Genomic DNA, 12,828 nt, shown 5'->3' on the forward strand with positions numbered 1-12,828 from the left:
CTCGACTGCCTTTTATCCAATACCTGAAAACCATTGTTTATATATATATGGCAGTTTTCAGTTGTTATTGTGCTCCAGAAGGACTGGGCCCTGCCCCAGGGCCTCTGTCACAGAGCCAGCCTCAGCAGCAGGAGATCTGGGCCCTGCCTCTCCCGCTCACCAACTGGAGGAGCATGTATTGGGTACCGACTCATGCTGGGGCCACAGTGAGAGCAAGACAGACGGATCCCTGTGCCATGGAGTTTTTAATCTTGGGGTCGGGGGTGCAGGCCATAAAAATATAGGCCAATAAAGATGATATATTAGATAGTGATGAAGAAGGTAAAACAATCATGGGTTATAGGGGGTACTTCTAGTTGAGGTGGTCAGGGGAAGCCCCCCCAGGTGGGCGCTTTTGCCACTAACTAGCTATATAATTGTGAGCCAGGGCCTCCCTTTGCTTCAGCTTCCTAATCAAGTCAATGAGAGTGTTCCTTAGTGGAGCTCTAAGGGCCTGTCCAGCTTTCAAATGCAAGGATCTGTCTTCTTCAAGGTCCTGTGCCTATAGAACAGAGAGAACAGGGGCAGTGGACGAGCACTTTTATTCTGTTAGCTTCATTTCCAGGTGCCAGTCCTCCCCCCGCCCTTGCAGCCACCACCCAATGCCTCCCAAGGGTTGGGCATCCTCCGCTGGACCTGCATCGGGAGCCAGGGCCTGGATGTAGGGGGGCTGCCTGAGACAAGACTCCCGGCAACTGTTTCTCCAGTGGGAGTGGGAGTCTCGGCCCAAATCCTGTAGTTTCCCACGGTGCCCACGTTGTAGAGCTCCTGGGAGCTGTCCACTGCTCTGTGGGTGCTGTGGTGTCCTTTGACCCTGCGGGGTGGAGGGCTCCCTGGAGACACAGATCACTCAGACACTGCCTAGGGGTTATCAGGGCATTGGGGTGATGGTGCAGGGTTTGGTCTCAGAGATTGGAACTGGTCACCAAGATGCCCTGCCTCCCACTGCCCTGTTGTTGACTCTGACCTACTACCTGGCTTGCCCTGGCCATTCCTGGGCTTCTACACCAGGGGANGTTTCTCCAGTGGGAGTGGGAGTCTCAGCTCAAATCCTGTAGTTTCCCACGGTGCCCATGTTGTAGAGCTCCTGGGAGCTGTCCACTGCTCTGTGGTGTCCTTTGACCCTGCGGGGTGGAGGGCTCCCTGGAGACACAGATCACTCAGACACTGCCTAGGGGTCATCAGGGCATTGGGGTGATGGTGCAGGGTTTGGTCTCAGAGATTGGAACTGGTCACCAAGATGCCCTGCCTCCCACTGCCCTGTTGTTGACTCTGACCTACTACCTGGCTTGCCCTGGCCATTCCTGGGCTTCTACACCAGGGGAGGGGCAGGGAAGTAGGCTGGTGAATAGCTAAAAACGACTGTTATTTCCCCCTGTCCCACCACCGTGAGTGTCTCTGCACTATATTATGATGGCACCACTTATAATCTAAAAGGGTCACCGCCATCTATGAGACGACCACTGCACGAGTGAGCTGAACCCCTCGTCCTGATCCCAGCACCCTGGCACTGCCCGTCCTGGCCTACAGCTCCAGCACCCACAGCGCAGGTGGCCCCAGCCTTGTGGGCAGCCTCCAGGACACCACCCCTAAAGAAACACAGCCCCCTCCATTGAAATTAAAGTCACTAGTTGCTCCCAGCAGCCCCCAGATCACTTCTGGGGCCAGGGTGAGTGAGAAGAGGAGCCTTCATCTGTCCTCCATTCTTGCTGGACACTTATTGGAAACCTGGAAGGAGACAAGATGTTCTTGTTAGGCTGTGCAAGGAGGCTCCGACTTCACCCGGGACCGAAGGGCGAGGGGTGGGCCACGCAGGCCCCACCCCCTGGGTGTCCAGCCCTGCACTTCTCAGAGGCCTGACTCCCAGGGGCTTCATTTACTCCCCAGGCTCTGAAGGAAGAAGTCTTCTTTGCCCTTTGCCAGTTTCATGTCTCTGAGCCAGAACCAACACTCATTTTCCACCCCGTGGTTCTCAGGGACACACCTACTTCATTCTCCAACAGATTCTGTCCTTTCTTTTTGCTCCAGATATTTGTTATAGGCCAGCCTGGTTCCCCCCAAACACGTCATCTCCATGCCTGTCACCTCCCATGGTTGGGCACAGAGATGGGTTCTCTGGATTAAGAACCAGAGCTCCTGAGTTCTAGCCAGGATGGTCCCCCACCTGTGACACTTGTAACTTTGGAACAATAATGTTAGTTCTCTGGGCCTTGCTTTCCTTGTTTCCTAATACCTGGAAAAAGCAAAGTGGCCAGCATGGCTCCTGGCTTCTCCCAGTGGTCCATGGACCATTAGCATGGGCATCTCTGGGGAGCTTGTTCAGAAACACAGAATCTTGTCCCCCCTCCCCACTGCTCCCCAGACTCGCTGGACCAGAACCTGCTTTTTAACAAAACCTCTAGTTTCAGTGACACGTTAAGGTGTGAGGAGAACTGGTATGAGTGACATGCAGTTAATCTGCTTAAAGTTTTGCTCTCACAATAAGAGTGAAAGGGAATTTCTGACGATTTTTGGGTGGAGTAATGAACATAGTGTTTAAAAGCAGCTGCAGAAGGTGGTGAGCTGGAGGGGTGAGGCCGTTGCAACCATCCGGTGTGGCCACGGGGGCCCAGCAGTGGGTGGGGAGGGGGTGTGTGGTCGGCCTGATGGTGCTGAAGAAGAATCGGTAATTCTCTGTGACACACTGAATGTGGGAGGTAGTGGGGAGGATGAGGTTGAAAAAAATTCAAGGCTCTGAGCCCTTGGTCCTTCAGATCGAATTCTGTGTGCAGCCCCCCAGGCTGGCCTCACTGCTCACAGAGCTGATCTTCAGTTTTAAATCATTCCTAGCTGTCCCCACTGAAGCAACCCTGGGACAGGATGGAAGACAGGCAGGCACAGCAGAGCATACGACAGCGATGTGTCCCAGTCACTCTGGACCTTTCGCGCACAGCCCTGCTGCTGGTTAGAAACCCCTGCGGGGCCTGTGGAAATCCTGATGCCCAGGCCACTCCTGTGACTGATGAAGTCAGAATCTCTGGGTGGGCTCAGTAGATTCTGATGAACAGCTGGGGCTGAGACCCACTGCTTTCCTGTCTCTGTTCCAAGGACTGGCGAGGGCAGGTACAGGGCACCACCAGCCATGTGGCTGCTGACCAAGTCTCTGGTCTTGTTTCCTCTGCACCACTGACCGAGCAGCCTGGGCCAGCAGTGTGGAGACAGAGCCAGCTGTCACCCCAGGACTCTCACTGGCTTCCCAAGACACTTGCGTGCAGGGGTGACGGGTGGGGATGGGGTGGAGAAGAAAAGCCACAGACTTGGGCTCAGAGGGCGTAGCACTCCAAGACATGGTTCTCGACCCCAAATAAGAGGCACTATTTTACCCTGGCTGGTGTAGCTCAGTGGTTTGAACACGGGCCTGTGAACCGAAGGGTCATTGGTTTGATTCCCCATCAGGTCACACACCTGGATTGCGGGCCAGGTCCCCAGTAGGGGGCATGTGAAAGGCAATCACACATTGATGTTTCTCTCCCTCTCTTTCTCTTTCCCTTCCCCTCTGTCTAAAAATAAATAAAATCTTTTTTAAAAAAGGCACCATTTTTACTTCATATTTTACTTTATGAGCCCCAGTTAAGTGGTGGAGCTGTCAGTCGATATTCAGATTTTGTGACTGTACATTCCCAGAGTGGAGGTTTATCTGCGGCCACAGATAAACCATTAATAAAAATCACACCTCACCACGTGGGCCAGACTTCACCACAGAGGCCAATTGCCCCACCCACAGCACCCTGGCGCTTGGCATCTGTGGTCATTATTTGGGAGAGGCTGACCGCTGGGCAAAGGGGGAATCTGAATTTGACAGATGAGAGAAAGGCTGCCAGGGCCACACAAGGCAGAGACAGCCCCTGCATTTAAGCCTCTTCTCTCCCAGTTCCGTGTCCTTTCCATGCCACAGGGAAGGTTCCAGAACAAAGGAGAGAGAGAAAGCTGGAGACTCCTTAGAGTGGAGATGACGGGGTGGGGGCGGTGGGGACACTGAGGCGCCCGGTCGGAGCCTCTTCCTGGCACCAACCGGAGAAACGGGCATCGTGGTCACAGGAGTCACACAGAGGTTCCTGTCCAGATGGAAATACTTCTGATCTCAAGAAATGAGGAAGATTAAAGAAAAAAAACACTCTAGAAAGGATTTAACCTCATTTTCTCAGATTTTAAAGCCATCCTTGGTAGTTAGAAACAGCAGATTTGGCACCATGGACGACTAACCCCTCTTATGGGAGATATATACCTGTCCACAGCTGCCCCTGGCGGGGATTCAAACTTTCCACAGCTTTTCCTTGAACCCTAAATCAGGTAGATTCACATGGGCCTTGGCGAGGTCTAAGAGCCAGTGGGAGGCTTATGCTAAATCACCCTCTCTGGGCTCCTGTTCCCAGACTGATAGTCACAAATTCCCCATAATGAGCACTCCTGAAAAGCCCAGACACACAGGCCCCTAAATTAAGAGCGGAGGGAGCCCAGGGGAGAGGGAAGTGTTTGCTTTGGCCGGGGAAGGTGCCTGGGCCCCGGCCTGTGTGTTTGCCTGACAGGCAGGCTTGATAAGTGGGCTGTGTAGACAGTGCCGCGCAGTGGGACTGGCGCCATCTGCCACGCGGCCAGAGAGGCAGCACCTGCTGGCCTTTCCGCCCTGACCTGGCAGGGGGAGGACCTTTGTCATCCTGTCTTCAGCTTCCTTTGCAGCCCATGGTCACTAAGAACCCAGGGTTATTTTTCTTCCCTTAAGAATAAAAATTGAACCCTTGAACTTGCTTGTTTTGATGAATGACTTCCAGGCTGCTGTTTGTTTGGAGAACAAAGCTCCCCAGCTGCAGGGAGGGTGGAGGCCCAGAGACCAGCACCGAGGGAAGGGTGGCTTTTGAGACCGCGGGGCCCGGTGGAGAGTGTGCAGAAATCCTGGGCTCTCCTGGCTCCGCCATGTGTTTGCTGGGCGAGTTATTCAACCTCTGTGAGCATCCGTGTCCTCACCTGTCCAAAGGGAGGTCACACTCTTGGCTCCGTATACCTTACAGGAGTGCTGAAAGCATCAGATGGAATAATATAAATAAAAGATGTATAACTGGTAATGTGCTGTACACGTTTTAATAAGAGTCCTGCCCTTCAGGCCAGCTTTTCTGCATCGTCGAGTGTGGCGGGAAGACAGCATCGTGACTCAGACCTTGGGTTCAGGTTTCTTCTCTTCTGAGAGGGGTGGATGAAAAAGTCTCTGTGATGTGTAAAAAAGGTGAGTAAAGGTAACTCAAAAGTCTTGCTCACTTGTGGACTTCTTGATGGGAGAAATGGCCGTTGATTTTTATGAATTGTTCTGGGGAGGGGCCTCCCTGCCCCCAAAGCCAACCTCTTTCTCCACCTGGCCTGGAAATTATATCTTGTACTTTCTCAAAAGATGTTCTCCTGCAGTTCTGGTCCTGTTTTCCACACCATCAATTTCCTTTGTTTCACTGACCATTCCTTTCAGTAGATAAACGTCTTCAAAACCATTTAAAACAAAAACAAAATCCTTGCCGCTCTATGCCGCCTTCCTTCAGCTGCAGCCCCCTCTCCCCTCTTCACAGGCAGACTCCCCGAAAAGACGTCTCCACTCACTGAACTGTGAGTTTAGAGGCACCTAAACTCACAGAGAGAGGCGTCTCTGCCTCCTCTCCCTCCTTCTTCCCTCCCCCCTGCAGCCACGGGGGCTTTATCCTCATAGTTCCTGGCCTGAAAGGACACGTGTCCAGGACCGTGTGTCATGCACGTGGCCAGTGGTCCATGTTCTGCCCTTGCTGACTCGACCTCTCAGTAGCACCGTACTCTCCTGGCCTGTCTACCCTGCGACATGCTCTCTGGCTGACTTGTCTGGGGTCATCACACTTGTTCACCCACTGGCCCATCTCTTGCACTGGCTGCACCTTCTCAGGGTCTTTGGCTGCGTCTTCCAGCCAACAATAAATGTCATAGCAACTAGGGATTTTACACAGTGCAGCAGCTTTCCACACCACCCAGACCTCCCCGCTGAGCTCCTGACTCAAGTCCAGCTGCCTACTCATCTCTTCTGGGCTTTCACACGGCATCTGAAACTCCAGGTCCTTCCTTCTCTATCCACTCCTCCCTGTCTTCTTCATTTCAGAATATGACACCACCATCCTATCACCAGCTGCTCAGATCAGAAGCCCAGAAGCCCTCCTGGCTCCCCGGTCTCCTTCACATCTCATACCCAATTCGCTGGCAAGTCCAGGCTGCCCCCATCCCTGGCCTGGACCTTCCCAGGAGCCTGATCACTGCTCCTCCTGGCCCTCTACAGCCCCCCGCCCATGCATACAACAGCCAGAGTGAGCTTTCCAAAGCAGCAGTCACAGCTCAACCTGCCGTGGTTTGAACTCTTCAGTGAGTTCTCACTGCATTTAGAATAGAAGCCAAACCCCTTACACAAGACTTGTGTGGTCCTGCTGCCTTGCTCAGCCCCCAGCCACCTCTGGCCTCCTTCCCATCCTGTGACCAAGCAAAGCTCCTTCCCTTCAGGCCCACTCACTCTCCGAGTTCTCTGCATGGACCTCCCACCCACAGAACACCACACAGCTGCTTCATTCTCACTGCTCAGCCATCGGGTCAAAGTTCTCTTCTCCAGAGAGGCCTCCCCCATCCATCCGGCTAAAAGTGGACTTCCTTGTTGTGCTGTACATTACATATTATAGCTATTTCACAGCACTCATGAGCGCTTCAAATGATCTGATGTATCAGTTGATGTGTTCCTCACATCTCCTCCCTCCTCCTGGAATGTCGAGGGCACTCTGTCTTGTTCGCTGCTGTGGTACAGCTCACTGCACTGGTACAGCACCTGACCTACACAAGATGCCCAGTAAATAGTGCTGTTTCGCTGACTGGCTGCGCAGAACTATTCAGTGTCTGACACATGTCAATAGAGCATTTTGGGGATAGATGAGGCCTTGGAGATCACTGAATCAAAATTCAATGTTTTCCTTTTCCTTTCTTTCTTATTTTAAAGATTTTATTTATTTGTCTTTAGAGGGGAAGGGAAGGAGAGAAAGAGAGAAATATCTATGTATGGTTGCCTCTCGTGAGTCCCCTTCTGGGAACTGGCCTGCAACCCTGGCATGTGTCCCGACTGGGAATCAAACCGTGATCGTGTGGTTCGCAGGCCTGCGCTCAATCCACTGAGCTACACCAGCCAGGGCACCTTTTTCTCTTTTAGACAAGGAAACTGAGGATGAGAGAAAGCAAGTTACGTGACCGAGGCAACAGGCAAGATTAGTGGAAGAGCCTAACTGTCTCAGGGCTCAGACCAGATTTGACAACGGTGTTGATGGCGCTGGTCCAGTGGGGAGCAGAGGACAGTAACTGGCCAGCATCCTGGTGAGGGAGCTTGCTTGCCACGGATGAGGACAACAGGGCAAAGGCCAACCTCTGCTGGGGGTGCTCCACTCCTGTGCAAACCTCCCACAGTCTAAAGGGCAGAGAGTTGGTCATGAAGCCAAGGGTAGGCCCCTCAGGGCAGGTCTCAGTCCTTATAGGATCCAGGTCTGTCATTTTATCCACCAAGGAGCCTGTTGACATGTGAAAGCAATGCTAAGCCTGTCTAGTAACCTTGGATCATTGGGTCGAGGCTAAGAGTAGAAGCAGGCTGGGGCGAGGCCCTGAGGCTCGCCTGTGTGTCTCTGGGGAGAGGGAAGGCAGGAGAAGAGGCGGCCTGTCCAGCTCTTGGGCAGGTGGGCACCTGCCAAGGGGAAGGGGGGGCAGTGGTGAGGCCAGGAAGGGCCTTGGCTTTCTCCTCCTGTCGTCTGGCACCCACACAGATGTTTTCCGTAATTGTTATGGTGCCCTCAGGCCTGGGCCTTCTAGTAGGAGTGTTTACAACTACAGCTCATTGGCGAGATCCACTCCCCAGCAGGAGACTGATATTTCTAGCCAGGGATTCCACAAGTTACCACCCCCCCCTCCAGCCCCCTTCTGTTGGGTGGGGCCTGAGGCAAAGAGAGGTGGTTTTGGGGACAGCGATTAAAGGGAGATGATGACCTGGAAGAGGAAGAGATGCTTTGCCAAACAGGGAAGGCGGGGCTGGGCTGGTCACGCTCTTCGCCTGGCTTGGGGTTTCTGTTACTGTCTCTTGTGGATTTCTCCAGGAGGACGCAGAGTCCAGGCACAAGGGAGTGACCGCAAGGCCAGGCCTGTGGCTTCAGGGACATGCAGGGAGCTTCCTACTTCCTTCTCACCTCACTGCCTGCCCAGCCTCCCCCCTCTCCTGTCCCAGGGCAGGTGAGCAGAGTGCGGTCACCTGCGGCCCTGGAGGAAGGTGCACTTACATTTCTTCTGTAGAACGTTCTGTCTGGCCTTGATGAATGCCAGGATGTCAGAATCTGTCTGGCTGTCTCCGGTGAGAGGGATGGACGACACTGGCTTCTCAGAGATGCTGGGGACAGCCACATGTCACACTTTACTACACCCTGTGTTTGGGCTCAGTGCTTACCTTTCCAAAGTGCGTTTTCATTTTCAGTGACCCGATGTCCCCCAGGACGCCATGAGAATGAATCTGCCTCTTTCTCACTCCCTCCCCCGTATCTGTGTGGGAGCCACAGCGAAACTTCACGTGCAGATGTGTCCTGTTCTCCCCACCTCTCCATCCCCTCACCATTACTCCCCTCCCCTTGCCCCCCAATTTACCCAAAGCCAGCCCGTTTGACCCGGGACCTATCTTCTTCAGCACCCACTTTAGACGTCATATGCCTTAGGATGCTTCCCCAGTGTGTCCCCATCCCCTCCATGGCTTAGCTGGTTGCTTCTGAGGCAGAGATAACTATTCTCCCTTCTCTCCTTAAAAACAGAACCATAATATTTAGCTAAAGAAGCTGCTATAGTGCAAAACTACATTTCCCAGGTTCCTTTGCAACTAAGTGCGGCCAGGTGACCAGGCTCTGGCTGATGAGATTTGTAAGAAGTGCAGAAATCCCCTTACAAAGGGAGGGATGTATGTGGCTTTCTCCCTCTTCTTTCTCCACCCAACTCCTTCATGTAAAACCCTCCTCAAGAAAATCCAGAGCTATGTACTCTCCTGGCTTTACCACGCTTCCATTCTCACACCCATCCCTCCACACAGCAGGTGACAGTCTCCACTCCCTTGGAAGGCAGTGGGGATTACATGCAACCAAATATTAATTATCACAAGTAATTTTTTGTATCCTCATTCCAGCTGCAACTCAGCCAGAGGTGCTAAAGCAGAATCACAGCAGGGGGCAGGGAGCTGGGCTGGGGCTAGCCCTTCTCTGTTCTCTCTGGGGTGGGGGAAGACCTGGCAGAATTCACCCCTGGACGTCTTGGGTGAAGAGAAGGGTCTGCCAGGCGCAAAGGGCAGGCACGGGGGAGAGGCTCGATTCACTTTGTTCACCCTGGAATGAATGGCTCACAGGACTTGGGCCAAGCTTGCTAACTCTGTGTCCTTCCCTGCTTGAGGTGGAGTTAGTAGCCGATTTTGGGACTGTCTTGGGCTGGCTCTTCTTTCTTTTAATGGCCCCATGTACATCTATTCACAAGAGACACGATGTGTCTCTGCCCACACAGGGCCCCAGTAGCACTGGGAGAGATTCCAGGGGATTCTGGGTGGCAGAGTGGAGACTAGCCTGGGCTCTCTCTGTGCGGCCCCTGGACAAGGGCCTCCTCAGGTTGTGGGGGAAACAGACTGACGACTTCGATCCAATCTACCCACAGCAGGGGCTGGCCCAGGCTCAGAGGGAGGAGAAGACCACAGACCTGTCATCCAGGGAGGCTTGAGTGCTGGTCTGCTCCAGGCTGCTGCACAGGGTGGGGCAAGGTGAGGGCAGGATTTTCCTGGCACTCACATCACCGTAAAAACCAAACCTACAAAGGAGAAGGTATGGGAGGAGGCTTACAAAGAGAAATTCAGTGTCTATATTTAGGGACTGTATGGACTGAATATTTGTGTCCCCTGAAAACTCATCTATTGCCATCCCAACTTTGATGATGTCTGGAGGTAAGGTCTTTGTGACTCTAAACCAGGTTTAGATGAGGTTATGAGGGTGGGTCCTCATGCTGGTACTGGTGTCTTCATAAGAAGATGAAGAGAGACCAGTGCTCTCTCCATCACGTGAAGACAAGGCAAGAAGGCAGCCACCTGCAAGCCAGGAATAGGGTTCTCCCCAGACTCTCTCTTGACATTGATATGGGTTTCTTCAGCCTTCGGAACTGTGAGACGTGGATACACTTCTGTAGTTTAAGCTTGCCTATGGGATTTTGTTATGGTAGCCTGAGCTGACTCAGACAGTGGGCCAAGACTCCTCAGCTGTGAAAGATGTCTTAGTCAGTTCTGGCTGCTGTAACAGAATACCACAGACTGGGTGGCTTAAACAACAGGAATCCGTTTCTCTCAGTTCTGGAGGCTCGAATTCCGAGCTCAGGGTGCCAGCGTGGCTGTGACTCTGTGGGAGCCCTCTTCAGGAGAGCCGATGGCAGACTCGCCTGTGTTCACGTGGTGGAAGGAGAGCCAGGCACCTCCCTGGCTTCTTTGTTTAAGGGCACCAATCCCATTCAGGAGGCCTCCACCCTCATGACCTAGTCACCTCCCGAAGACCCTATCTCCAAACACTATCACATTAGGGATTAGGTTTCAACATACACATTTTCGGAGGACACATTCAGTCCATAATACTCCATTTCTGGCCCTTCAGAACTCATGTCCTTCTCACCTGCAAAATATACTCATTCCATCCTCCTAGCTACCCTCCCCCCGCCATCTTAACTTGTTTCAGCACCAACTCTAAATCTGAAGTTCAAAGTCTCATCTAAATTCACTTAATCAACTATAGGTGAGATTCAGGGTATTCTTGGTTTGTCCAGAGGCTAAATTGCCCTCCAGCTGTGAACCTGTGAGTCCAGATAAGCTTTGTGCTTGTAAAACACGGTGATGGGACTGGATTTAGACTCTTTCCAAAAGGGTAAACAGAAAATAAGGAAGGGTGATGGGTGCCAGGGGAGACAAAATCCTAGCAAGGCAAACTCCCCAGGATTCTGAAGGCTTGAGAAGAATCTTCATTGGCTCGACGACCTGCCCTTCAGACTCACTAGAGTCAAGGTCCTGCCTTCTGGACCCACTGGGGTGGAGGCCATCCAGGCTCTGCTGGGCAGGGGTCACGCTCTCATGGTTCTGCTAGATGCTGGCTTTCCTCCGGTTTTGGGCAAATGCTGTTTGCCCTGTGGAAAGCAAGTCAGTGGGCCCTCCTTTTGAAATGGAGGGGCAGCTCTGAAGGTCTCTGAATCACCTTTGGCGTCGTTCGTCTATTGCCTTCAAGAATAGCACATATTCACAGCAGGATAGCTCTATGGTCCCATCCTGTGAAATCCAAGAAGTCCAACAGCCTGCCCTCATTCCTTCCCAGCTTCTCCTCTTCAGTTCACACTGTCAGTGTTCCTGGTGGGGTGGCTACTGAGTCCCTGGTTCACACCTACACTCATCTCCTCATGGTCACCTGGCCACACCCTTGGTGCTCTCTTCTGAAGACACTTCCTTATATTTTGCAATAACAATAGGCTGAGATTTTCCAAGTCTTTACATTCTAGTTCTTTTTTGCTTAATAATTTCAACTGCAAGTGATCACTTGCTTCTTATATTTTACTATAAGCAGTCAGGAGAAGCCAAGCCAATCCTTCAACACTTGGCTTAGAAATTTCCTCAGCTAATATCCAATTTCATCACATGTAAGCTCTACCTCCCACAGAATACTAGAACTTAAACACAACTCAGCCAAGTTCTTTGCCACCTTATTACAAGGATTGCCTTTTCTTTATCGTCTAATGCCATGTTCCTCATTTCTGTCTGAGACCTCATGAGAATAGTCTTTACCATTCGTCCCTATTTCTGTCAACATTCTGAACATGGTTATTTGTCTTCTGGGAGATGATGGGAGCTTTCTCGACAGCTCTTCTGTTTCCTCTCGGAGCTCTCATCAGAATTGCCTTTAAAAGTCCCTTTATGCCCTGGCCAGGTGGCTCAGTTGGTGGGAGCATCATCTCATGCACCAAAATGTTGCAGGTTCGATCTCTGGTCAGGGAGTGTAGGGAGGCAACTGACAGATATTTCTTTCCATTGATGTTTCTCTCTCTGTCTCTGTCAGTTTCTCTCTCTCTTCCTTCTTCTCTATTTAAAGAGTCAATAAACATATTTCTCAGGTGAGGAAAAAAAGTACCCTTATGATAGTTTTGGCTACTTCTTATTGTGTAGTTCAAAACTTTCTAGCTTCTACAGACCACCTGGCTCCAAAGCTTCTTCTACATTTTTTGGTGTTTGCTATAGCAGCACCCCGTTTCTGGTACCAATTCCTGTTTGAGTAAGGTCAGGCTGCTCTAATAAAGTACCACAGACTGGGTGAAATTCACTTCTCACAGCCCTGAAGGCCGGAAGTCTGAGATCAGGGTGTAGCGTGGCTGTATGCTGCTGAGAGCCCTCTTCTGGGTTTCGGACTGCTCACTTCTCATTGTGTCCTTACACAGAAAGAGAGTGAGCTTCATCTCACGACCTACTCTCTTCCCAAAGATCCCATCTCCAAATATTATCACAATGAAGTTAGAGTTTCAACATACCGATTTTAGTGGGGCGAGGGGGACACAGACATTCAGTCCAGAACAGATGGTTCATACAATAATTTTCATGTTAGAGCATTGCATGCATTGGATATGCAAATTGAACAAAAATAACCGAGATCACAGTTGTCATTTATAGACACTGTCTACACACCAGGTTCTGGGAAAGCG

General features: G+C 51.7%; 1 protein-coding gene across 3 annotated transcripts in view; it reads right to left on the reverse strand.

Moving 5' to 3' along the window:
• Window positions 1-570: 570 nt before the first annotated feature.
• The window catches only part of KIF6 (kinesin family member 6), a 427,352-nt gene continuing 415,094 nt past the window's right edge, over window positions 571-12,828 (reverse strand). For 2 of the 3 annotated variants that reach the window (XM_037052020.1, XM_037052033.1), the window contains 3 exons: window positions 9,814-9,921; window positions 8,373-8,479; window positions 1,153-1,767 (listed from right to left, as the gene is read on the reverse strand). In XM_037052020.1, the coding sequence (XP_036907915.1) occupies window positions 1,757-1,767; window positions 8,373-8,479; window positions 9,814-9,921 (226 nt within the window). In that variant the 3' untranslated portion in view covers window positions 1,153-1,756. Of the gene's footprint in view, window positions 1,014-1,152; window positions 1,768-8,372; window positions 8,480-9,813; window positions 9,922-12,828 lie in introns of those variants that run through there. The other variant, XR_005067343.1, reaches the window with a different exon arrangement.

This window comes from Sturnira hondurensis, unplaced genomic scaffold, assembly GCF_014824575.4.
Source record: "Sturnira hondurensis isolate 20B ecotype Veracruz unplaced genomic scaffold, ASM1482457v3 Scaffold0000880, whole genome shotgun sequence".
NCBI classification, from domain to species: domain Eukaryota; kingdom Metazoa; phylum Chordata; class Mammalia; order Chiroptera; family Phyllostomidae; genus Sturnira; species Sturnira hondurensis.